Raw genomic sequence first — 27,878 nt, forward strand, 5'->3', positions numbered from 1 at the left:
GTTAGATTTATTATCATTCATCTGATCATCTGTCTGTTCTGTCTGTGTGTTTCCCTCTCCAGATGTTGTTCTTATCAAGTCCAAGTTGTTCCTGTCTTTTTCCTGCCCTGGTGGTTTTAACAGTGCAGAAAAAGGGGCAAAGGTTTAGCCAAAGAATCTCGTGCTCTGTGATATGCATCAACAAGAATTTATGTGATTAGTTTACACACATGTGCTGCACAAAAGCAAAACAGACAACAGTGGTTGCAGCTGTCATAAATCCAATGTGGCTTTTCCCGCCCGCCTTATACTAGCTTGGCCGGAAACTGTGCCACACCCCAACCCCCAGCCTGCCAAACCAACAGCTGTCCTTTTCAAGTACTGACTCTAGATGTTTACAGATGACAGACTAGAACAACCCCAAAGAGAGAGGAACAGATAAGCGAGGAGAGCAGGAGATGCCCAGACATGCATGATGCCACGCGGCACTCATTCACACATAAGTCCCCTCTGGGCCACGTCTAAATGTGCCAAACACTCATAAAGCATTAGGAGCTCCTCCAGTGTGTTGTTGGTTTAATCTGCAAGCTCGGGGATTTTTGAGATTTGCATTATCCCCATGCCAGTTATCACCATACCCCAGACTATTTTCAGTCTTTCTTTTCTATGCTGTGCTTCTGGTACAGTTGAAGTATTCCCTTTAGAGAAAAATGACTGAGCTGTTGAGGTGGAAGTTGCTTTTTCTGCCTAAAGTTTGGTTGATTTTGCAGCTTTTTCTGACCGAGACCCAGAACGGACCAGACCAAGATATAAACTGAATGATTTGTAGCAGCTTTATTGTTCTTCTACAACTGTCAACTTGACTGATAAAAACGGGCTGCTCTGAATCCTGGAAATTTGCAATTTTGAAAAAGTACCTGTTGCCATTTTTGCATGCTTACATGAACCAGACGGTCCATAGATTGTCCTGAATTCATCAGAGCCCACCAAACTGCTTTGTGTTCTGTGTCTTTGGCCAAAGGATAGACTTGAAAGCATGTCAAACATTTTTTCAAATAAGATAAACAGTACGAACAAAAGTTCTGTAAATGGCTATCTTACTAAGTAATAAGGCTGATTATGAGTGGGATTATTATAGCTGGCTGTTATCTCTATTGCAGTTTAATGGTGCAGAACGCAGTGTGAATGTGATTGAATCCTGACTTGCCATCACCAGCATTATGTTCTCTCCTCTTTAAGATAATTGTCTTTTCTCCAGTTTGCATAAAAAGCAAATGATCAAAATGAGGAGCACAATTACCCAGCCCATTCTCTGCACCCTATGGGACAGAGTCCCCTGCCGGCATAAGTGTATCTCCTGAAATTACCTACGTCTTAAAATCCTAGAATCCTCTGTACCAATTATTAACACCATCTTTGAAAAGCTGATTTACATTTGATTCGTTAGTTAGGTTTCCATTCACATATGTTTTTGCACATTTTGGCATATCACATATTAATCCTCACCGGTCTTCTCTGCTCATTGCTCTCCTCTTCTCTGCTCCTTATTGCTCTCGTCTTTACCTTTAGATAGAAATGACTGCTTTTAAGGGTGAATTGTTTTTTGTTCTGCCTAAAGTTGAGTTCCTCTCCCAACCTATTATACCTAGGTATATACCTAATTGGGGATGTTTATCCTTCAACTTTTTATTCTTTTTATTTTCATATGCAACAGATGCGTCACTAGGATATCACATACAATTATGCTGTTCACGTACAACTATGTTGTTCATATACAATTTACTTGTATATGGGGTCGCTCTCCCAATAGTATCAGAAGACCAAGAGAATATTTGTCCATAAAAGGTTCAACGTCCTTTCATAAAGCATACATCCAAAAAAACGATTCTGCATTTATTAACCCCTTTTACACCAAAGTTACAAGTACCGGAGCTTTTTAATCCAGGGTCAGTTGTAGTGAAACTTACCTCATTGTCAATTTAATCAAACTGCTTGTTTTTTCTCCGTATCGATTGTTTATTCACAGCTCTGTAGAAGAAAGCGCTCCTGCGTGGTACAATGTGGCATATATTATAGGAGGGTCATTCTACAGAAAAGGTGGAATTCGGGTGATGGAAATCTGCTTAAATTAACTCGTTTCAAAATACCCAAAACTTCTATAATAGCATTAATTAACTTGTCAAATCTATGAATCCGCAAAACGGGGCGCTTTATCTATGTTTAACTTTTTAATACATTTTAATAAAGAATCCATGACATTGTATCTTCAATACCTGACAAAATGAGAATATAATAATAGATAATGAATATGATAAAACTTATAAACTTAAACATTTTTCCATCTTGTTTTGTTTTTATGCTTTTATGTTGGTCAGTTAAAGGAATAGTGCTAAGGAAGTACTCATTAGAGAAGTAGCACCAATGACGGTAACACCAATGACAATTTACAGAAAAAAGGAACATTTTAACAAAATGGCTGCCATTAGCCATGTGCTATTTTCAGGACCAGAGATTTAAAAAAAAAGTTTAAAAAAGGAAAAAAAAGAAAATTAAATGAATAAACTCTCTCATCATCATCATCATCAAGGACAGTCTATATTTATTAAATATATATCATTATGGGATTATTGGGTCAAATTTAATGATTAAAGGGTCTGCAAAAGCAAGGAAGCAGTCTCCGCGGATGGACGAGGTTACTCAGGCTTTGCTCCGCATCACATGCCTCCGCTGATCGTGCATGCGTCTCAACAAACAGAAAGGTGTTCATAGTTGACGCGCTCGCCGTTGCACTATTCTTTAAACCAACAGGGGGCAACTTGAACAATCGAGTGCAAAAAAACAACACAAAGTAAAGGATAGAAGTCGTCGTTCGCTGAAACACTAGTGCTTGTAACATCAAAGCTTGATTATATACATAAAAGAACATGAATAAAACATTATCATTTCATTTACGTTTTTACTTAAAGGGACATTTAATCTCTAGAAACATTAATATTTATTAATATTTATATTAAGTGGGTCATATTTGTAGTCGAAATGTAACATACATTTAGAATTTGGTGCCTATTTGACAGAGAAAAGACAGAACGTGACTTTAGGGTGCATTTGTATGGAAAACTACAACTCCCACAATGCACAGCTTTGCAAGCTACCACCACTAATCCAGAACACCGCTTGCTCAGCTGTATGCTATTGTGTACATACGTTCAATTCATTTTATTTATATAGCACATTTTAAAAACTGGTTTACAAAGTGCTAAACAGGAATATTACATTAAAAGCACATATAAACATTATTAAATATAAACACATAATAACTAACACATATATTTCAAAGCAAATATATGATTCCACAGTTATTATCATGTGTTAAAAGCTAGAGAAAATAAATACGTTTTAAGACGAGATTTAAAAGATTCGAGGGTTGGGGCAGATTTGATCTGTGGATTAAGCTCATTCCACAGTTTAGGGGCTACAACTGAAAAAGCACGATCCCCCCTGGTTTTTAACCTGGTTTGCCATGTTAGTTTAAGAAAGAAAGTAGAAACTCACTACAAATTGTGTCGTAAGAGCAGGCTTCAGTCAGTTTCTTAGTTATTTTGGCCAAACATGTAAATAATCCCAAAGAAGAAAATTCTGCACACAAACGCATCCACCGCACAACACATTTACTCCACAGAGGCTCAGCCTCGGTGCTTGTGAGCCGAAACGCGTCTGTGAAACAAACACACATAAACGCAAGTAGTAATTCTCTTCCGCCTGACCATTCACCACACAAATGTCCATATCCTGATGTGATGCAGAAATTCCATACAGAAGGCACACAGCGAGAGTACGGGCACTACTTTTTTGTCCAAGCTCACGCCAGTCCGGGCTCCTCTACGCAGCAGAGGCCGAGGCTGCTGCGTCCTCCCCGGGCTCTTCTACGCAGCCGAGGCTGCAGCCTTTTCTCCGGGCTTCTCTGCTTTCTATTCCTCCATCTCCCTCAGCTCTTCGCTGTATTGTGGCTCTTAAAGGTAGCATAAAAACACCCAATTGTCTTAACAGCTCTTCAAAATCCCCTTCTGCCATTTCAACCTCAAAACTACCTTCCGCTATTGTTATTCAAACTTTCCCACGGAGCAATAGCCTGTTAGCTTAGCTTCTAAAGATGGCTGACACTATCTTTACATTCTGTGAGTGAGATCCCACCCATATGGGCGTGGTGAAAACATGCGGAACTAGCTGCTAAAACTGGCTGTATGTTTTATTTGTTAATGTATTGCCTTGTCTTTGCTTTCAATATAATTTCTAAAGAAACGTGTTTTGGTTGATGCTCGTTGAATTTGACCATTATCTATGCTTTAGCAATTGACCCTTCCTCGCAAACTTGATTGACAGGCGACCTGACCAATCATAACACTGAACTTCTTGCCATTCACAACTTTTGTCTGACAGACAAACCACAGAGTATATTGTCATGCTGACAAATTTTATAGACTTTACGGTCTAAAGAAGCTTCTCTGGAGTAACTCATGACCTACCTCGTAGCCACACTGCAGGACTTCATCCCTAAACGTCTGTTTCTGCTAAAATTTTATCAGGAGTAAAATTTGATCATAGTGGTCATGACCACTGTCCCTAAACCTGTGGTTCCAACACCCACACATACAGAGAGTATATTGTTTAAGTATTTTATGCTAGCTTGAATGACTTACCGAATGTAACGTTTATGCATGCTGATTTTTGCTTTCTAATGATGAAGTGAATATAGAGCTGTCCGGCCTCATGGAAGCCATACTAGCCATTCTATGGTGATTCCCCAGTCTTGAACTATGATCTCACATCTTATGCATTATAACAGTTGAGAATGCCCATCTTTAATGCATTTATTTCCCCCATAAACGGACTGACTGCAAATGCAGAAATTCTATAAAATGCATATATTCTATACAGCATATTCCCACGGGCATTCAGGTCACGTGCCTTCACGCGGACCAATCGGCATACGTCATTAAAAATGTTGCAAGGCAAGTGTACTTAAATGTCAGTCTTCCATTCCAATTTGAGATCTTATTAACTTGTTGACATCAGCCTTTCTGTATCCACCTAGTCCTGCCCGCAGTAAAGGTAAGGTGCATGCTCCCGCAAGGTTTGAATTGGGTCCTGCAGGACAAACCAGGTCCTAATCTTAACGCAGTCCTTTTCACTAATCAGATGAACTCAGAATATAGCCACAACATGCATCATTTAGCCTTTCCCTCCTATAGAAATTTGTCATAAATAATACAATAATTTAAATAAAAAAAGACAAGAAGAATCACAAGAATCAAAGGAATACGTTGGCTAGTTATTGACCCCATTCAGTGATTTTGTCCCGCTCACACTACCGCTGTAGTGATTCTAGAGGCTTGTGCTCTCATTCAACAGTCGGTGCAACTTTCTCTCACTCCCACAGCAGCGATCTTATCCCGTTTTCACTACCAAAGTAGTGATTTGCTCCCGCAGGAGTCCCAGCCGCACTTCCCATTAACTTCCGCAGAAGTCATAAACCGAAATTTTGCACAGCATTATTCTGTACAACTTTGCCTCACTGTACAAATTTTATCACGCTTCACTTACGCATTAGTGAATTACCAACGCTCCCACATGAGCCCCAGGCCACGCACTTTCCATTACCTTCCGCAGGAGTCATAAGCTGAAATTTCACACAACATTACAGCACAACTTTCCTCACTGCCACAGCAATGTTTTCATCAAGCTTGCACTAACGCATTAGTGAATCACGATTGCTTCCGCAGAAACCCCAGGCCACACACTTTCCATTAACTTCCGCAAAAGTCATAAGGCGTAATATTGATGATATTTTACCTATTTTTGGGGGGATAGAGAGGATTTTAATACTAATCTTACATGTCTTAATAACTTGCAGGCACCTGCCCAGCTTGCTGTCCCTCAAACATTCTTTTTGGAGGTTGAACTTGGGACTCGAGCCCCGGCCTCAGGTTCGCTCTGTCTGAAGGTTCAGAGCTCAACTGCAGAGCTCCCGTCGAGGACAGCAAGCCAAGTTTGTTTACCATTTATCATTAAGATCTGATTGTGCAGGTGAACTATTGAATTTTAAGTTAAAATAACTCCTCTCTAGTCAAGATAAATAATAGTAAGTTAAAATGACTTGTAAATCTGAGTTGATTAAACAAAAAATAAAAGTAGGAAAGAGTTTTTTAAAGTTTGCATTTATGGCAACATGAACATTTTGGAAATAAATGTCACTAGTTTTCTACTTGTTTTAAGGCACTGCAGTGTTCTGCATGTGCCCCCAAAAATAGGTAGAATATAATCAATATTATAGCCCCGGCTAGGGCAGGTGGCCTTTCTGTGTGGAGTTTGCATGTTCTCCCTGTGTCAGCTTGGGTTTACTCCGGGTACTCCGGTTTCCTCCCACAGGCCAAAAACATGCAACTTAGGCAGATTGTAGATGCTGGATTGGCATAAAGGAAGAAGAGTGCCTTGAGCCTTATTCATCTTTTCTTTTTGCTGATTTGAAAAAAATCTGCAGGTTCTTTGCCATGTGGATATCCTGCAGGCAATATTGTCCCATTTAGATAATAAGTGCTCTAAATGTGCTAAGTGGGCTGCTGTCTGTCACTCACTGCAGATTGCCATCATCTCTGAGATCTTTCCACAGTGTTACCGGCGTTAATGTCAGCACAAAACCATAAAATCTGTTACATCTAGTCCACTAGCACAACACCTTACCTTGTCCTAGCACAGCAGTGTCCACTCATCTGTCCTGAGAGGTCTTAGCTTAATGCTGAGTATCCCTCCACTATCAGACACAGCCAGACATCAGTGTGAAATGGGATTATCATGCCAAGTGTCACACACAAAACACAAAGAGATCAGAGAAACTAGCTGAAGACTGATTTTTTGTAACGCGTGCTTGTATATCACTCCCTTTTTACTATTTTCACTTCACTTTTTCAGGAATGTTACATTCACCATTCGGGGATCTACAGTACATCTCTTGGTCTTTCCTGCAAGTACTTGAAATGTCACAATCTATTAGAGCATTGTAATTGTCTTAGAAAGTTACAACATTAACATTTGTCAGAACAGTGAATGTAAAATTTAAATTTTCAAAGACTTTTGGCTTTCAAAGGTAATTGGTTTTCTTCTAAATGCCTTCCACATGGCTTTGTTGTGTTTGTGGCAGATGTTGAAAAGTCCTGACAGCTAAAGTAAAGTTGTTCATTGGTCATTGTCTTATATCACTGCATGCGCTATTTGCTCATTGTTTACTGTAAAATATCTTACCTCAGCACTGGGAATGTGCTGAGATTAGCACAGGGAGAACCATATGTTTGGGACACAGCATTAATCCATTACACAAATCCCTGAGATTGAAACTTGAATTGTTGTTTGTATAGTAAACCCAAATACAATAACAAATATGAGATCCAAAGCTTGTGGTTATTGGTGAATATGGAATGGGGGTTGTACTGGAACAGGTGGATTAAAGGAGTGATTTCATGTTTTCCTTTGTTTTTACAGTTTTAAAAGATGTATGTGCACACCCTGCTGAAAAAAACAGCATCAAACTAGCATGGACCAGCATGGGAATTATGCTGGTCTATGCTGGTTTGATGCTGGTTTAGCTGGTGGTCACCAGCAAACCAGCACCAAAACACAACATATGCTGGTCTTGCTGGAATGCTGTTTTTTCAGCAGGGCATAAAAGAAAAAAAAAAGTTTCAAATAAAAAAAGAGATGAGACGTTAAACCGAGGTCCTGACTCTCTGTGGTCATTAAAAATCCCAGGAGGTCTTTCGAAAAAGAGTAGGGGTGTGCCCCGGCATCCTCGCCAAACTTGCCCATTGGCCTACTAAACATCCCCTCATACTAATTGGCTATATCACTTGGTCTCCTTTCCACTAATAAGCTGGTGTGTGGTGAGCATTCTGGTGCAATATGGCTGCCGTCACATCATCCAGGTGGATGCTGCACATTGGTGGTGGTTAAGGAGATTCCCCAATTCATATGTAAAGCGCTTTGAGTGCTGCAGAAAAGCGCTATATAAATGAAATGAATTATTATTATTATTATTATTATTATCTTCATTTTAAAACGGCTTGTTTAAACACGACCATGCAGTTAGACGTCATACTGTTTTGAACATTGCATAACACCGCTTTAATGTACATGCAAAGCTAGAGGGTGTAACTTTCAATCACGCTGTAGTATTGTTGCTGCCACCATGTCGAGTAGAGTGCTGTGTTTTCCCCTGTGAAAGGCAAACTAATTTGTTAGGCCTTCCAATTGTGTAAACATTAAGAAACCAGGGGTTAGGTTTTAGAACAGTACTTTCTATACATGGGGGACTTACAAAGGCTGGAAGTACACAAAGGCTTCTTCTTAAAAGTGGAGCAGTTCAAACTTTGCAACTACATTATGGTTATGCTGACTAAGATTCTGTTAGTAGCTAATGTTTTCATATTTAATGAATTCATAATTTCCTACTGACCATTCAAACGTGAGTTTTGTGGAGTGCAGATCAGTGCTTGTCATCACAAATGCAGACATGGTTTTGTTTTAGTATCCTTACCTTACCAATCTGTTATGTTCTGCTCACATTGTGCTCGTAAAGTCAATTGATCAGCTTAGTCATAATGTAAATACGGGCCCTTTAAATCTAGACCAAACCACTTACGGCCAAAGCAAATGTGGCTCAGTCAATGTCTTCAAGTTATCAGAGCTTTCTACTCTGTCTGCTGTCCTCACCTTTATTTCTTTTCCCCAGCAGTCCCAGGGTACCCTCGCTTCTCAGGGAGTCTAGCCCATACCTTTCTTCCCATAAGCCATTTGGATCACCATGCCAACAGTGGGGTCCTCTATGGACAGCACAGATTCTATGATACACAAAAAGGTGGGTAAAATGACAAGTGAAAATTCAAGAGCATGTTTCTAAAATGGCTTTGGAATTGATTGCCATATTGTCTACGTTTCATATTCATATTGTAGTAGACACATAAATTTACTCTCGTATAGTGCATGAAAATAAATATATAGTGGGAAGAAAATTATTGCTTTTGCCGAACATATTAGGATTTATGTAATAAATTACCATTATCATTTCCTACAAAATATTGCTTTCATTTTCAATAATTATAATTTACAGTTTGTGTTTCCTCATAAAGTTAGAGTCAAATTTACACTAAAGTGCCCCAGTAGAGCTTTATGTCTAGAAAGTCAGTCTTCACCTGATCCGAGTATTCACAAGAACCCCTTTGTCAATGTTTCTCTCAGTGTTTTAAATGTCCGTATACCCTACATACAGTTCAGTGGTTTCAATCCTGTTCCTGGGGACACCCACTCCCCTGTGCATTTTGTATGTCTCTCTTACCGGAGACATTCAGCTCAGTTTAGCTCAGTGGAGCGCTTACCTAATGAGCTAATGATTGGAATCAGGTGTGTTAAATAAGGCAGACATGCAAAATGTGCAGATCAGTGGATCACAAGGAACATGATTGAAAAAAACTGCTCTAGTTTACAGGAAATCATGTAGAATTAAATAATTAACAATCCTATTTGTTCAACTTCACAGAGAATTTCTATATAAGAAGCCTTCCATCCCAGCCCTCACTAATCTCAGCCAATCACAACATTCAGGCCATGTCAAGGGCGGGACCAGGACAACCCCAGGGCTCATGTACCAGAGACAGAGATGTAGGCAGTGGAGTTAGCCTCCACAAGGGGCTTAAAGACACTAGCATAGACAGAGGTGTGGTTACAGAATCAAAGGATAAAGACAGGCCAAGTAATAAGCAGGATTCTAAAGACCGCCACCACCACAGTCACCACCAACTACCCCATCATCACCCCAACCAACCTCAGCTGCACCCACAACACCCAGTCAGTATGGAAGAGATGAACGGACACAAAACCACCCTGCCTTTGGGGTACAAGGATCATTCACAGAGCATGGCAAAGCCTCTTAGTGCCTGTCTGCTTAATGGTAAGATACAGAATGGGGACCATGGGACTAGGGCAAAAGGCTCCATGGCTACATGTGGGGGGGATGGAGCAGGTAGAGGCAATGTAGGGTCCAATGGTGTCCAAAGCAGACACATCAGAGGCAGCAGTAATGGGCGCTGCAGCAAAGAGGCAGTAAGTGGGGAGATGCGCATCAGTGAGCAGCCTCCTACAGACTGTCTGGAGCGGAGTCAGTCACTGCAACATTCTTTGCCCTACTCAGTGCCTCCTCCATTGTCCATGGGCCCATCTGCTGGAGGGGGCCATCCAGGGGGCTTCCACTGTCTGCAGTTCCATCCCGGCGACCCCCATCACTCACTCCACAACCACCATGCACACCATCACTCAGAGGTTTTCTGCCCTCCGCCAGCAGCCTCTGTGGGACCCCATTCCTTACATGATAAAGGGATCAATAATGGTAGATACAGAGACCCCAAGAGAAATGGAGCCACATTTTTACCATCTGTTAGTCACATTGGGGAGAAAACTGGAGACCCCTTCCAGGTGGGCTCTGAGTGCCAAAGGCTCGGGGGTGGAGGAAATAGTGTCAAAGACAATGGCATGGAAAAGACTGGCAATGGGGGGCATCACAGAAACTGGCCCAGAAAACAACAGCAACCTCCAACCCAGCAACAGCCTCCTTATAGAAAAGCAGAAAAAGCCCCAGACTGGATGCATAGCCACCACCATCTACAGCATCAACATCAGCAGGGCCATTCCCAGCAACACCAGACTGTGCGTTCCCGCAGTGCCGATTGCATCAACAATATGGAAACAGACATTTTTAGACCTACACTGGCTCAGGAGCCAAAAGCTGTTCATCCCTTAACAAATCAGTCCAACAGCAATCCCCAGCCCTACAGGGACTGCTCACACTCAAGGCCTCCAACTATTCCCTCACCTCTTGCAGGAAAGAACATGGCTCAGCATGCAAGTGGAGGACACGGAAGTTGCTCCATGCAGCGAGATGGACAAAAGGTTGCCCGTATTCGCCACCAACAACACATTAGAGCTGGCCCAGATACTGCTGGTGCAGACCTAACACCGGCTAATGGGAACCAGGAGATGAAAAGAAAGATGGAAATGTCACCTTATGGATACAACAACAATGCGCAGCATCACCCACATCAACAGTCTGCAGTTGTACCATGGCCCATGCAACCACATCATATGCACCCTGAAGAGGACCAGCAAAAGGCTTACATGGAATCCAACAGTGCTGCCAACAACAGACCGCCTACACAGCAACACCACCACCAGACAGCAGGAATGGGTCACCCTCCTCTTCCCCGTCAACCAGCTCCTTCCCAAAACCAACAGGAGGTCACAAGTTTGCAAGGTGAAAACAGTGCCATGAAGAATCTTTTGAAGTATAGCAATCAGCAACCACTTCTCCTGTCCCAGAAGAGCCCGTTTGGAGGGCTAGGAAGCCTCAAAACAGGGTCAAATGGCACCAGCTGCTCTCTTCAGGGAGGCAAGCAAACTCTACTTTCTAGGAAAGGGCAAAGCCACGAAAGTGAGCGAGCTGAATGTGGGGGACGGGGCAGAGAGATAGGAGAGTCGCCACATGTAGAGGGGGAAGTGCGACAGCCTCCGGTAGGGATTGCAGTTGCTGTGGCAAGACAGAAAGACCCACCATGCCAAGCCTCAGGGAGCCATCCCAACAGCCAGCAGGGGCGGGTTCACCTCACCATGAAAGGTAAGCCAGACCTTTGTTCTGTCAGGACCTTTTAAAACAAACACTGGGCTGAAGTATAGTATACTTTTGTTTATGCATTACCTCTGGAAGACTTTATTGATGAAAAAATAGCAGAGCTTGTCAAGATTTAAAGTTAAAAAACTGCTGTTTTGGTTACAAGTACCACAGACACAAGTACCACAGAGTGAGTTATATGAAATGAGAGGAAAGTTAATGTAAGGTTGTTAACCATGTTTTAGGCACTCTACGTTCCATGTACCCATCCGATTCACAAGGAGAGAATGAAAGGAAAAGAACAAGTATAGAGCACATGGGGCATCGGTGCTCAGACAGAGATACATATATAAGGTGAATGAGCCACCCCTTCACACATTTTTAATTGACTTGTCACACTCGCTTAACTTCTAACCTTTTACGTGCCGCCCATCTGCCTTTGCAGGGATAACAAGGAAACGGTGGAATTTGCCCACATTCATCCCTCTAACAGTTGCCATGGAGACCTCACCTCTCATATTATGGTACCAGGTGGCACTTCAATGCAGCCGAGCCAGTTAGGAGACCCGAATGCTCATACTCACTCTGCTCACCACCACTGGATGCCACGCACAGGAAATCCCTCCCTCTGGATGACAGGTCACTCTTATAGTAAGTGTCAACTGTGGTATGTTTAAATAATGTTCAGCAGTGTGGTTATCTTTTGTTTTAACCTACAGTTGGTAAAATGTCTTCTTTATTCTTGAATGCTTAAAGTATATGTTTACCTTTAAAAGTTCACGTATAAAAGAGCATGTTATTACTGTTTATTCATTCTCATGTTGTTCAAACCTCCTCATGCTTTCTGAAATAAAAAAAACCTAAAAATGAGACATGTTTTGTCAAGTGTGGTAACCCATACTCGAAATGTAACTTTATCAAGAACCAAAACTTTTTGCTTACTCTTTTCAAACCTTAAAAGAGGATGCAAACGCCTTCTAAAATAACTCACGGCATAAATTTGTAATTTCCGAGAGCAGGGGTTGCCAGACTCGGTCCTGGAGGGCCTGTGCCCTGCAGAGTTAAGCTCCAACTTTGGCACCCCTGACATACAAATTAGTTTTGGTAAAACCTCACAGATCATCTGATAACTGATTTGATATTTTTCCACATATTTTGTCATTATTTCATGCCTTTTGAAGCTTTTGAAACACTCACAATCCACTGTAAATGGAAAACTCAAAAAATTACTTTATAAAAAACAAATAAGGCCACAGGGACTGTGAGTTAATAATGACAAATTTTAATTTTTGTGTGAACCGTTTAAAACCCTTTTGTGAAACTGCCACTAATAAGCCACAATAAGACACAAAAACTGAATTTAAAATATGGTAACATGCAACAATGCGATATACTGTGAGTGCTAGTTTCACTAGAAAGGTTTTGAAACTAACAGCTACTTACCTCTCATTTGCATACATTTTATCATTTCTTTTGACAATTTTAATGCTTGCAACACAGAGTAGAGTTAAGATTTCAATCATATTTATATTGTTGTGTTATTCTTTCCGAGTCTTATAGTATCTTTAGTCTGATTTACTCATTCCTATAGCTCAAATGGTAGAGCCTTACGCTATCAGCTTAAAAGCCATGTGTTTATTTCCCAGTGAGCACACGTAAAGATACAATTTAAACCCTGTTTTGGATAAAAGCATCTTAATGAATCAATATAAATATTTACTTACTCAAATTGGACATGCTTTGTGTTTTATCAATCTTTGCTCTCTCTCGTGTGTTTTGTAGGCATTGGACATACAGCACTGCATCAGAACCTCCCACCTGGGTTTTCTGCAGCAATGCCTTCCCCGCTACAGCCGGTTCTGCCCCTACCCCAAGATCCATCTGCCCAACTGGTGGTGCTGCCCAGTGAACCTGCCGCCCATCCAGCCACCCACCTCGGTATACCACAAATATCTCTGCCTGTTATCCTCTTTACCTCATATATCCTTCGTTTTTTTTTTTTTTTGACCTGCTGCACATGACCCATTTGTCAGATTTAGCATTCATTCGTTTTGTGAAACACACGGCAGCTCTCAAAGGGTTGGTTGCTCAGGATTTCACTGTAAGACTGCACAGTTGTGCTGTATAACAATGATTCCACTTTGGTTTCAAGGTCATCGGTTCAAAACTAGCACAAAACGTTTTATACCTAACAGCTAAGCAGCACACAACGTGCAGGCAAATAGACACGCTAATTCCTATAGACCAGAGGTGCCCAAACTAACTAACAATGAGGCAAGATATTTTCTCTTGGTCACTCAAGGTTGTGAAAAGGTATCCTTTAGCCCCCTTTAGCGAGGGGCAACCTTTTAAAATGACCAACTTTAAAATAATATGTTTACAGCCTGGTACAAAAATATTTTATGTTTTGTATAGCTAATTTTGCCCTTCATGACAACTGTGAGGGGGTGAATTTTTTTGTAACTCATCCTTTAAATTATATTAAGCCTTAAAGATATGGATAATTAAGGGCGTGGCCAGTTGAGTGACTGGTGAATAGCCACTTCTGTCACTAGAGTCGAGCTGGGTGGGCGTGGTTTCAGCAACCAGTCACCTCAGCTTCACCCACATCCTGCCTTTTTACCCATTTTCGGATATCTGCAAATTAAAGTGAATAAAAATTAAAACAAAGAAAGGTTGGCAAAATGATTTCTTTTTCTCAACAGTTACCTTTGAAAATAAACTGCATTAGTTATGCATAAACAAAGTAATGTTTGCTTATTTATTTTTTAAAATAATATAAAATTATAAATTAGGAGAATCAGGACAACTTTCATTTTAATATAACACAGCAATATTTATTTTTATCCCACGGTCCTCAGTCAGGTTTAGTTTAGGTTTAGACCACCTACTTCGCCTTCATGTGGTCTAGGAAAGGATGCTCCCACCACAGTTAACTTAAAACAATGTGCTCTAAAACACATTTCAGTAGAAAAAGCCATATATGCCTACACGGGCCTCTGCTCAGCAAACAGGCTGTGAAATCCAATTATCTTCATGTCTTGGATGGCACGCTTCCTTCCGCGCTCCACAGGAATTCCAGCCGAAAGGGGAAGTGCATCCTCAAAAGCCTTCCCCTGGGAAACATTAGCTAAACAGGGTTAATGTTCCAGAGCAAAGGTCTGTGATGTGTCAGACATGCACATTTATGAGAGCTGTGTGAAACATGAAGAGTAGAAAAACACATTTGGTTTGCGGAGGCTGGGGCTGTAGATGTGTCATACTGGATGTGCAAGGCTGCCTTTGACGCTGCCAGGGGAACCGCAGGAGTTTGTCTTTGACATGGGAACTAAGATCTCACTGAGACTACATTCAGCAGCATCGGCCCACTGTGGATTTAAAAGAAGGGAATTTTTGGTGCGGGGGTGGATACAAATTCCTAGCTTCTCATGCTAGCATTAATTCTAATGGGATCTGCTTTTATTGTGTTCGCTCCCATGCACTCATTGTAGGCTGTTTATATAATCATGTACAGTATGCATGTCTTAGCGTTGCGCCCACAATGTTCCACCAAGCGATTAGTGAAGTCGATTAGTTTTTAGTGGCGACACTTTGAGGGATATGAAATTCAAGAAACAACTTTGGGAATTAGTTTAGTGTGCTGTCTTCTCTCCTTTAAAACACTGCTACTATAGGAAATAGATTAATGATGGGAAATATACATGCAGACTTACAAAGTCAAAACATATTATTCAAAAGCTGCTAGACTGCTAGTTGTTCAGGCCAATTAGTCAGTTATGAAAGTATGAAGATTTGCCCACACCTTTAACCAGCCCCTGCACCAGAACGGTTTAACAGGGGGTCTATGACTCCTGTATGGGGAGGCACACAGTGTCAGTGCCAGTGGGCTTTAAGCAATCATATATCTTTCAATTTAAATCAATTAAGTCCATGTATGAAATGGATGTATTTTTTGTCTACAATAAAACTGTGCATTAATATGTATTATAGGCCCTTTAAATTATGTTTTTTAAAAGTCAATCTTTCATTTTTATGTATCAATGTAGAATTGTTTACATCAGCATCACAGTGCATCATAAAAACTCTCAGAAAACATGCAAATGTAGATAATACAGGATGTTTAATTACTCTTTGGAGCATTGGGATCACTAGACGAGAGCTAAATAACCGTATTTTTGTGAAAACCGACATTTATTTAATTGTTTTGCCCGTGCCCATTACGACAAATTTTCCATGTCACACATGGGGAGAATTCCAATTGGAAGTAATATTACCTATGCCCTATATTCCCTTCGAGGATCAGAGCTCTTTATTGTCCAGAGAGTTGTGCAACTATGTCTCATGGTTTTCGCTAAAATACACCTGGAGAATAGAGCAATGAAAACAACGTAATTTTCTTTTTATATGGAGTGAAAGTTTAAGCAGCGTCCCCTTCCCGAAGTGCCCTTCAAATGCCTAGGAAAGTGTCTTGCAGATCTCATCTATCAGTTAATGTTCTCACCTTTGACGTTTACTCTGCTCTGTGCCTTGGCTGCAGAAATTCTAAAATGAACTTGAAAAAGCGCTAAAACACAGACTAAAAGATTGGGCGGAGCCAAAGCCTGCCCCTTGACGCCGAGCCTGCCTTTAACCCACAATAAAATAACAATCTGTTTTCTAAAATAGCTTTTCTTATTCCCACATTATCAACTAACACATGGCTGTCATCTTCAACTCTCTAGATGTCATGGAACAGCCTAGTCTGTGGCCTCCAGTGTACAGGGCCCAAGGGGCTCACTCCCATATGCAGCATCCTGCTGTGTATCCTCGCTCACAGTTTCTACGGCAACAGGAGCTTTATGCTCTTCAGCAACACCAGCAGCTGCAGCATCAGCAACACTCCAGCCATCAGCCACCAACACATAGAGCAGCAAACAATGTGGAGCTACAGCACAGAGCTGGCCATAGTCAGGTAACACACACACACACAAACACACACAACCATTCATATACATACTAGTGCTGTCAATCACTGAACAAATTCAGTCACTTTGTGCATTTTAAGGTAAATAAAATAAGTGATTAGATCTATGAGGAATTTAATGTTCTTAGTAAAATCTTTGTATATACTGTATGAATAGTGATCATAGGGCACACAAGCCACATACGTAAGATAAATAAGATTCACAGAGTTCATCACTGTTCAGAACACGTTTAATGTTTATAGAATAATTAGTGGGGGCATTTAATAGAGATTTATTACTGGTTACTGAACTACAAAGCAAGCGATGCACCCTGAATTTTAATTGAATATACTATAACATTTAAGGTTACATTACTGAAATGATGTCGTGCCTTTAAAATATGTTGGGGCCTTTTTACACCTGGTCACTTTTTCTCTGATTTTCCTGTGCAAATGCACTTTTTCATTACACCGCCTTAAAAACTTAAAAAAGACGACGCTTATGCAACAAAAAGGCAGCACTTACTGTATGTAGTACTGTATGTAGGGAAGGGAACGCGTGCAGTACAGAGCAGCTGGAGAATGTGATGGCGCGATTGAACTATTTTATTGGTTGCTGAAAGGTTTATTACCCACTGCTGTCGCTCCATAATGCAACAAGCTTTGTTTGTTTGCTTCTCTCCCAGCTAACGTTTGGGAGTAAAAAAACCCTGATGATTGGCACTTTGTCTGACAAAGCTCTGCTCCATCACATGCCACTCTGTCCGCACAGCACTGAAAATAAACCTCCTGCCCACAGCTCACTGCTGACTGACTGCAATTAACTGCGTTCAATTATTTTAACACTTTTATGATTAATTAGTTAATTCTGACTAATACATATATATCCTCACATCTCTGTATATCAGAGTAAATATGTAAAGCCCCTAAAGAAATGCATTGATTTTGGTTTTGGTACTGGAGAGCATGTGCTTAAATTTGTCTGTGGAACAATAATAAGGGAGTAAAAAAGCCATGAGTTCAAAAAAGTCCCTGTCAAACCACAACTGCTCCCTATGCTGCATAATTCCCTTGAATGCCCTGAGTTCTTGTAACAATTTAGAAACAAAGAACAAAATTTTGTCTGACTCGAGTTACTTTTCTTTCACGAAATAAAATGGAGCTATTCGATTTTAAATTGATCCCTGGTTCAGCAAACTTAATGCTAAATTACAACGCCGTTTATGTCTGCCTTGGAAGTCTTTAGAATATTAGTCAATTTACTTAATTAACCAAATTGTCCAGATCTCATTATCCTGATGGATTTCCCCCCTCCTAATTTCACCATTTTTCAATGCTCAGGTGCAGAAGAAACCAGAGGAACACAGCATGGAGCTAGAAGACATCCTGTCTGACGCCAGGCCCCTTAAACCTGCCAGGTGCTTTGCTTACAGCTCCTCACCCCCACAAGCCTCTACTGCCCACTTGTCACCCTGCTGCCAGTCTCCTTGTATGCGTCCTCACCCTAAAAGCACATCGTCTACCCCCTGCTCCGCCCCTAGTCCCGTGGCTGCAACGCCCCAATCTCCTGCCATCAGCCCTTCTCCATCACAGGTGCCCAAAGTTGCCGAATCACAGGATAAGATGGTGGAGGGGCAGCCGCCACAGGACTACCCTCCGTCCATAGAGCCAGGTAAGGGATTTTTGCATGCTGTGTCTCTACATTACACTTGTTGACAAGTAGTTTTGTCTTGGTTGTGTCATGTGAAGAGTCGAACAGGATTTTCTGTTCTTAGACTTTTCTCTGTGCTTCTTTCTTGAAGCTGAGTTGCATGCTTGCCAAAGCACATAAGGCACATGTTGAATCTCATGCAGAAACAATCAGACTGTTTTTAGACGCTGTGGCTCTGTGTGGGTGGCTCTATAAGCAAGAGCACAACTGACTAAGCTGCCAACAGATGGAGAAAATGGCTGCCAGCTCAACTCCTGAGCTCTGTCACATCAGTAATGATGGAGAAACACCTCGTCCAGAATCTCCACACCTTACCTACTACACCCTCTTTATCATCATTAACACCTCACTAACTATTATAAAGTGCCAGAAGACACAGCAGTGCCAGAAATAGTGCCCTTTTTTACCTTAGAGTCACCCCAATAGCAGCTGCATTTCCGAAAGTCAAACTAACATCTAACGTAGTGCCGCTGTCATGCTGAATGAAACGTGTTCTTGTTCAGACAAACAGTGCAAAGCTTATTCAACCTGTAAAACCGAGCCAAATGTCATTTTATATGCTGATTTTTTACCGCTTTATTTGTGATACATTTACGTTTTGTTTTTGTTTGCTGTCACAGATCTGCATCCTGGATACACCTATCCAGACATTGGCATGGAATACAGGAATGGACCCACCCCTCAGGAAATTCAGTTGGCAGAGCCTGCTAATCTAGTGACTGTTCAAGTTGAATCGGTTGTGCATGCTCCTCCATCTATCTCCAGCTTAGGAAAGGGCCTGGAATGTCATGCAATTGTGAGGCCACTTCAAGAGACACAAGAGTTAACAGTGGAAAAAGATGCAGTTAGTCTTGTTGAAAAGCAACCAGAATTTGCACATGGTGAGGAGGATGTGGAGAGAGTCGTAGCAGTGGGTTGTTGCGAATCTGTAGATCAGAAAAAGGATCACACCGAACTGCTCCTTTGCACAGCCGTTGGAGCTTCGATCGGTGAACTAGGACAAGGACCTGTCCATTCATCTGAAGAAGTAACCCAACAAGATGATTTGAAGGTAACCTACAAGGAAGAAGTGGGTAAAGATGTACCTCCTAAGGAGGAAAAAAATACCCTGGAGGCTCAGGGAGCTCCACTCCTAGAACAACCTTGTGTCTCAGATTGTGTCTCCTTGGGTTCACCAAACACCACCAACCAATCAGAAGTTGCAGTAATGAAAGAGAAAGAAGAGCAAAACAGCTCTGAGAGTCTTGTGTCAAGCTACTGGAGCTTAGAGCTCCTGATTGCTGCAGCCTTCTGTGGAGATTGTCCTCCTTCATCTCCAGCCTCCTCTTCCTCACAGCAGAAATACAATGCGCCACTCAACTCCTATCATGGCATGGAATTGCTAAGTGAGCTGGCTGATCTTGAACGGCAACAGTACCACCAAAGTTGTGGTAAAACTCAAGGTAGGATACAATAGAAATCAGAAAAAAATTCAACTGTACATAACTGTACACTAAATCTAGTTTCATATTGCACCCAAGCACAAAAAATCACATCAGATTGCTCAAAGCAGTATACAACTTACTGGAGTCCAAGTTTTATGTTTAACCTACAACATATTTCAAAAGTTAAGATTATAAATCATCTAAGAATATAAGAACACTTGTTATGTGATATCTACTTAAAAATCTGTTATATTGTTACCAAACTTTTTTAAGGCATTTTAATGGAATCCCCCTGATTTCGGGACGAATCACACAGAATACGTTTATGGCAGTGGGAGGCGCTTTTTTTGAATGATTTTCTTTGAGCAGTAAACGTTATTCGTGCTGTTTTTCTGCATCGAACACCTTGCGTTTTGGCCGCCTCCTTCGACATGTGCTTTTACAGGAGCACTCAGAGCGGAAATGTCATTCTGTTTTTTTCCATTGTCCAGTCGAATGAGGGGAGAGACAGGCCTTTCGTTGTGCTGACAGAAGTTTACAGTTGCTTGGAACAACCGTAGACTGCACTTACTCACTCTCTCCTGCGTGTTTGTGCACCTCTCACCCTTGATCAAGGTCAAAGCAAGCACCCTCCTTTTAAAAGTCTCTGCTAATATCACAGTTAACAGAAAAAGAGCGCTCACGCTTTAATATTTGATTGACAGGATAGCTGTCTCGGTGGTTACCCAGCAATATAAAAAACACGCCACACTGCTCTTTTTTAAAGTGACCAAAAAGCCAGTGTGGCGCGCCTTGCATTTCCAGGCATTTAAACACGTTTGGTGTGATCGGTCCCTTAATCATGTAAAATTACCTAAAATGTTAACTCTTTCTCCGCCATTGGCGAGTTATCTCGTCAATTAAGAGAAAACATAACCCACGAGATGGGACTTTTATAAAATAACTAAGGCAAAAATTAATTAAATTCATTTTAAAATCATTCTGATTCTGATCTCTAACAAAATTCCTTTAGAAAAATGCAATTATTTCAGCTCTTTGCTCAAAATTTTGTATTTTTGAAGAAACCTACCCATATTTAACAGGTTCTAAAAAGAAAACAAATGAAGATAGGATGAAACGTTTTATTCCCGTTTTGTTTGTTTGTTTGGAAGCAGAGGGTCTGTTCTTTCATTTGATCTAATTCTGGCATGGTGGCCTAAGACTTTTGCACCATACTATATATATTAATAGAAAAAAATTTTCCTTGAAGGCAATTTGTGAAACTTTTGTGAAAAATTTTGTGAAAATGCGGGCAGGCAACTTAAAAAAAAAGACTGCCGCCGAATGAGTTGAATTATGGAAAAAGATCACAAAACTGTTAATGTAAAGTTTACTGCTTTTAAAAAAAAAATTAAAACATTTTATTATGAAATACTATATTATGATGATCAGGTAAAAAATTTTATTGACCAAAAAAGTTTAATTTTAAACTTTACTCTCTAAATGCTACAAATCTAGAAAACTACAAATCCATTGCCCAGTAGTTAATTATGTTTACCAAAATCATTCGTGTGGTTTCAAACAGTGTTGGGGAAAGTTACTTTTAAAAGTAATGCATTACAATATTAAGTTACTCCCCCAAAAAGTAACTAATTGCGTTACTTAGTTACTTTTCATGGAAAGTAATGCTGACATTACTTTTCAGTTACTTTTGCGTTACTTTTTCTTACTTGGCTGAGGCTTGATCTCTTTCAGGCCTTGCAGGTGTTTTTTATGATCGCAAAAATGTCAAGCTCTGGCCTGCCATCTCACTTAAACTGTTCCCGCTCAGGCACACATAGTGCGTAATTCTACGTTAATATGTTCAGTTTAATTCAGTACATTATTTTATTTTTAGATTGAATTAATTAAACTGAAAAGTAACTCGCATTACTTTTTTTAAAAAGTAACTACAATATTAATGTGTACATTTATAAAGTAATTCGTTACTTTACTCGTTACTTCAGAAAAGTAATATTATTACGTAATGCGCGTTGCCCAACACTGGTTTCAACACAAAATTATTAAGTTAACTTCCCTTAAACAATTTTTAAGTGGATTAAACACGATAAAAGTTATATTTACTGAATAATTTGTTCATTTAGAATTACTCAATAAAATTATTATAATATAAAAAAAAGAATTCAAATTTTTTAAATATGTTTACTCTTTAGATTTCATTAAATCTACTAAGGCATAATCAATTTTTATAGTGAAGCCTTCAAAAGCTTTAATGGATTTGCCCAAGTTTATTATGATCATTGCTCATTTAGTGGTGGTTTCCCGGACCAGGATTAGCTTAATCCAGGACTAGGCCTTAGTTTAATTAGGAAATATAACTAGTTTTAACAAACATGCCTTACTTAAAACATTACCTGTGTGCATTTTGAGGCAAAACAAATGGCATCGATGTATTTTAAGATATGTTAGTTTAAGTTGTTTTCAGTTAGGACAGCTCTTAAAAATGTTTTAGTCTAGGACTAGTCTAATCCCTGTCCGGGAAACCGCCCCTTAGAGTTTGGTTTGAGGCACTTAAATATTCATGAGCAAAGTTAGGTATTGTGCTTTTCAGTATTAAATACATCAGTGCTTTGTTTCAGTGCCAGTACTAAATTTTGACTCTAAATTCTTAAGTTGATACACATTGTATACACAATTTTTCTAAATGTTTTTCTGCCCTGGCTTATTATTATGAAAAATGTATTTTAGATAACTCCAACCTTAAATGCTGTGATAAAACAAAATAAACCAAACTGTGATTGGCTAGTTTACATGTTAGTCAGACATTCCCTGTCTAGATAGGTGGTTCAGAAAGCGGCAATGTGGACCAAACCTTATGCTACTGTAAAAGTCAAGAATATAAGACTTGTCAATGAGTACACATCACATTTATTCATCAGGCTGTATTCACTGATATATTGCAAGGGTTACTTCCAGTAGTTGTAGATTGTCTTCCCCATTGAACGGGACATTTTTGATTCGTTGAACAAGTTGATTTGTTGCTTTGTCTTACAAAAGAGCAATGGCTTGGTTAATGAACCATTTGCATTATTTCGTTCAAACGCTTACCTCAATTTAATACTAGTTTTGAATGCAGAAGGATGTTTGGTGTTTGATAGCTAAAATCAATTTATTAGACTAGCTTTAAATAAATACAAAATACTTTAGTACTTATCAAATTTAAACGGGTTTGGTTTGTTTTCTGGATTTTATTTGTTAAAAGCATATCTCTTGAGAGATACTGTTTCCCACTAAGCAAACCAACCTGATATCTGTAAATTAATACAATAAGTATTCCTGTCCTGTTTTATATTTTATTAAAGGAGAGGAGCAATGGATTTTCGACCTACAGAGTCTTGCTACTTTGGCAACAGCCCGTGCCCTTGAATTGGACTCAGTGGAGAACAGCACTAAAGATGCCGAGAAGCAGTTTCCCCCTCGAAGAACTCTCAACCTACGCCGAAAATGCAGCTGGACACCACGGCATGAGCCGGTATCACAGACCTGTTTTTAATGTACTTATAGATTGATAACTGGAAGAAACGCATTAGCTGACAGCTGTAATCTTTTTCTTGGGTTTTCTTTACGCAACAGTGATTTCAACCGTAAATGAGAACAATTTCATGCGCTTTTTTGAAGATGAGTTTTAATGTGCAAGTTTTTGATAATGATGCCTTGTTGTCTCTAGGGTAAACTTTGTAAATGTGAATCTGTGATAACTGTAAAGTCATATACACGTGTGAATTTGTTCTTTACAAAGTAACCTCGCCATCTACTGGCCTGTCACGCATAATACAACGTTTTAAGTCGTCTTTGTGGATTCATAAAGTATGCTGATCTTTTTGACAGTGTTTGTCATGTGTACATGAAATTATTTATAACCGCAAAGGAAAAACTTTTGAGTTTTCACTATATGGTTGTCATGTAAACATGGCCTAAGACTGGAACCACTGACCTAAGGAAAGGGGTCTTTTTGTTTGTTTGCTCAAGGTTTGTCCAGTGAAAGGTGCCATTGACAGTATGGATGGACAGGAGCTGGCGATGAGGATGAGGCTTGCGGAGCTGCAACAACAATATAAAGAGAAACAGAAAGAACTGGCCAAACTTCAACGAAAACACGATCACAAGTAAGCACCAGTTTAGAGACGATGTTTACCATCATTATACTGTGAACTCATTTAACCCTTTATGCACACATGAGACATCTTGCTCCCAATGTTGTTGCACCTACTTTATATTCATCTTTACTAAATCTCACAGCTAGTCTCCATTTGTGTCCACACAAATAAACTTTGTGTTGATGAAACTGATGCAAAAACAAAAGTCGTTTTACGTTTGTAGTAGGGGAAGAACCAGGGCGAAAGTAATACAGCAATTTTCTCTGATTACATTTGCATCCCAAACTATGACAGCATCTTAAGCACACAACCCTTGACAGAGCTGACAAACATTGCGTTATTTACTTACCGTTTTCCGCGTGTAGGTCCAAAATGTTTTTTTAACCATGATAAGTAAAATCCTAAAGCTGTCATTTGTTTCTTATAACGCGTTGTGTTTCTGGTTTCATTTGTTACAGTACTGATCAATCGGCAGGTTATTTAGTGCTCTAAAACATCCTGAAGTTTCACTTCTCAGAGTTTTCCAAAATAAAAGTAAATCAGGTTAAAATGTCTGGAGTTCCTTTTGGGAAAGTAACGCTTTTGTACCGCTACTAATACTATTGTACGTATATGTTGAAAATTGTTATTGTTCTAATTTGAATTAATTTAATTTAATTGCGTTCAAACTGTTCAATTTTTTTAATTCTCAACAATTTTGTACTGTCGGTTGCTTTTGAAACATTTGATAAACTGAAATTTAAAATAAATTTAATAATTTCATTATTTTTTACAAAAATAATTGACAAAATATGTTTGCAGTTACATATTAACAAGGTCACAGTCATGTATATTTACTAAAAACAAGTGTAACACAAAAATCTATCTTCTTGAGTTATTTTTGATTCACCTGTGTCTTACTTTCATCCCTGCTGTCAGGGTCAAAAGTAACAATGCGCTACTTATGTTTAAAGTGAAATTATACTGAAGTCCTTTTACATTTGTTTAAACTCCACCTGGTATTGATAGACCACACGTGTGAGTTACTGACCACAGCAAAAATATATCTCTGTCTAAAACATTTTTTTTTAAATGAAGTTTTCTCCCCTACGTAACTAAATGCGAAGCACCACTTTAGAGGTGAAAGTGGTCGGTTTTAATCATTTCAATGACGGGTGTTTTTTTTTTAAACTTAAAACTTTGTTTTAATGGTGCTTTTTGAAACTTGACGGTATAACTATGAACTGTTTTTTAATTAAAAAAAATAATTTTTGTGTTACACTGAAGAAAGTAATTTGGAACATCAATAGTTGAACATCAGCTATTTCTTGAACCATAATCTCTTTTAGGAAAGAAGAGAATCCTCGTAGTCCTGCACGTCGAGGTCCTGGCAGACCACGCAAACGAAAATTGGCTGCTGGCCTCGGTTCCGGGGTCCTTACAGAACCTCAGAAAAAACTCAAGTAAGTCACTGGTGTACCTCTGGACTGTTTCTCACACACATTAGATTCGGCTCCTATATCAGCATAACCCAGCCGATGACTCCTCAAACCATAAACAGGATATGAGGGACTCAATTGACCTTATGAGGAAGACCGGTTACACCTCATCTGTCTCGGTCAATTCCCTCAGTCGAAATTGTGTTACATGAATTTGGCAGCAAATATCGGGTGACCGTGTCTACATATTCTGTCCAGTGTTTCTGTGGTCATGGCCTGAGTGTGTGAACTAGTACAGTATCTTACATTTGTAAAAGTTGTGTGTGTGTGTGTGTGCGCCTGTTGATAAACAGATGTGTGTGTTTGTGTGCTAATGGCCTGAGGTCTTCAGCGGGCTGTAAATGTAATTGGAGCTCTGTGAATACTCCTCTGATCTTCTCCATTGCCAGGAATGTGACAGATTCCTGTTTGTTAACACTGGGGTCAATGTGGGCCAGAAGAAGAGGAGGTTACATTGACACACACTCAAATAAATGTTTATGTGTTTATGATTGTCATATAAGCAGACATCTGCCTTCTGAATTCAGAGCTCATGCTTGTAATCACACATTATTATAGCTATAATCAACTATATGTACTTACAAGTAAAAAGCCCTTGCAATAGTGACCATAGTGATTAGCAGGGGTTAACTACAGTAACCCTTGGGAAAGATTATTTTACAATGGTAATTTAATGTATATAACTTAATGATTAGGGCTGCAAATAACAATTATTTTCATAATCAATTAATCTGACAATTATTTTTTCAATTAATTGACTAATCGGATAAAAACATAAATAGTTAATTTGATTTTTCACTTATTATAACTAAAAAGGAAGCAAATTTGGGTATCCACGGGTAAAAGTGTTCTTTAAAAAGGGCAAAAGCCACACACTACTATAGAGATTTAACATTATTCATTATTAATAAAACCAATAAGTCATTATGATATGAAATGAGTCCAATAGCATTCCAATGATTATTCACAGCCAAAATACCAACAACTAATGAACCAAATCCTTTATTTTTAACCAGCAGAAAAACATCAACCTGCAGAAACAGTTTAAAAGTAGTTCAATTTAGAATTCAGCCGAAAGGCAGGGGACCTGGCAACGCCGCGGTCTGGGCAATGCTGCCTTGCTTTTAAAGAAGCTGGTTGTGCGGTGAGAAGAAGAAGATAAACCTGATCAACGTGCAGCTCGTGTTGTATGAAGAAACAGTGTCCAACTTTAATTATAAGCGCACAGTTCACACTGTATGAAGCAGACGCTTGTCCTTGTTGTCCGACTGTGGTGCGGGAGCATGTGATGTCACAGACTGCTAATGACAACCAATTTCATTATTGATTTGAATGTTATCTCTTAGTTGTTTCAGCCCATTATTATATTCCTATACAGTTAAGACTCATCAAACATGGGCTCAGTGGGTTTTATATCGACCAAGAACATGTAAGATAATCCTTTATGTAACCTTTAGTGAAGCTGCTCAGTCAAATGTAATTAAAACCTAAATGATTCTTATATATCACTAAACACCAGATTTGTGTTCTTCTGCTATAGTTGTGTGTTTTAAGATAATGTGTTGTTGTTACCTCTGCATTGAATAATGTTTCTTTTGAGATGATACAGTATGTAAAAGACATGTATGGGTCATATTGTGAATGTGCTGCTTTCCATTTAGTCTCATGTGAGTGAGGGCATTGGGTCAGTAGGTAACACGTGTCTGTGTGTGTGTGTGTGTGTGTGTGTGTGTGTGTGTGTGTGTGTGTGTGTGTGTGTGTGTGTGTGTGTGTGTGTGTGTGTGCGTGTGTGTGTGTGTGTGTTCCTTGCCATTATTTAAGGGTGTAAGAGAGACAGAGATCAGTTGAATACGATGGCATGGAGAACAGGGTGGTGGGGTTGTGTCATGTCGTGTTTGTCACTTCATGGTTCGGCAGGGTTTGCCTCGCGGGGAACAACACTTCTTTGTGCCCGGTGTCCCCCTGCCTGTCAATCATAGACACACATTTACACACATTCCTGTGCAAAGATACAGTATACACTCTCTCATTTGTTTTTGTTTTAGTAGGCACATAAAATCTATTACATATGTGAGTGTAACATAACTGAGACCTCATTATTCTGCCAAGCTATGAAAGAGCTGTAAGATTTTCACATTAGTAAAACATTAGTTTTTATACCAAATCTCAATGAGATTTTTGCAAAGACAGAATCTGGAGAGATGCAATGGCACTAAAAAGCTAAAGCACTCGACTCCCAGTAGAAGGATTGAAGGTAATCTTGCGTTTGTGTGGTCTATGGGTCAGGCTTCCAGGGAAATTCAAGGGCATTTTCTCTCTCTCTCTCTCTCTCTCTCTCTCTCTCTCTCTCTCTCTCTCTCTCTCTCTCTCTCTCTCTCTCTCTCTCTCTCTCTCTCTCTCTCTCTCTCTCTCTCTCTCAGCTGAAGACAGACATGTCTGTTGTAGCAGAAATCATTACTGGTAGATCATGCTGGGCTTTTTATTGGCATATGAAGATCATGTTT

At 39.8% G+C, this 27,878-nt stretch overlaps 1 protein-coding gene and 1 long non-coding RNA gene across 4 annotated transcripts in view; one reads left to right on the top strand and one right to left on the bottom strand.

Annotated features, from left to right (window-relative positions):
- The window catches only part of bahcc1a (BAH domain and coiled-coil containing 1a), a 97,077-nt gene that overhangs the window by 33,016 nt on the left and 36,183 nt on the right, over window positions 1–27,878 (top strand). For 2 of the 3 annotated variants that reach the window (XM_065263693.2, XM_065263695.2), the window contains 11 exons: window positions 8,759–8,884; window positions 9,563–11,689; window positions 11,929–12,037; window positions 12,129–12,334; window positions 13,466–13,621; window positions 16,405–16,634; window positions 17,967–18,297; window positions 18,957–19,778; window positions 23,102–23,271; window positions 23,769–23,905; window positions 25,225–25,338. In XM_065263693.2, coding sequence (XP_065119765.1) covers window positions 8,759–8,884; window positions 9,563–11,689; window positions 11,929–12,037; window positions 12,129–12,334; window positions 13,466–13,621; window positions 16,405–16,634; window positions 17,967–18,297; window positions 18,957–19,778; window positions 23,102–23,271; window positions 23,769–23,905; window positions 25,225–25,338 — 4,528 coding nt within the window. The remainder of the gene's footprint in view (window positions 1–8,758; window positions 8,885–9,562; window positions 11,690–11,928; window positions 12,038–12,128; window positions 12,335–13,465; window positions 13,622–16,404; window positions 16,635–17,966; window positions 18,298–18,956; window positions 19,779–23,101; window positions 23,272–23,768; window positions 23,906–25,224; window positions 25,339–27,878) is intronic. The other variant, XM_065263694.2, reaches the window with a different exon arrangement.
- LOC135745393 (uncharacterized) lies at window positions 8–9,315 on the bottom strand. The gene is made up of 3 exons (XR_010531216.2): window positions 9,219–9,315; window positions 8,740–8,867; window positions 8–107 (listed from the first exon to the last, which is right to left on the bottom strand). It is a non-coding gene; the product is annotated as an uncharacterized lncRNA (long non-coding RNA).

The sequence above is a fragment of the Paramisgurnus dabryanus genome, chromosome 3 (assembly GCF_030506205.2).
Source record: "Paramisgurnus dabryanus chromosome 3, PD_genome_1.1, whole genome shotgun sequence".
Classification (NCBI taxonomy): domain Eukaryota; kingdom Metazoa; phylum Chordata; class Actinopteri; order Cypriniformes; family Cobitidae; genus Paramisgurnus; species Paramisgurnus dabryanus.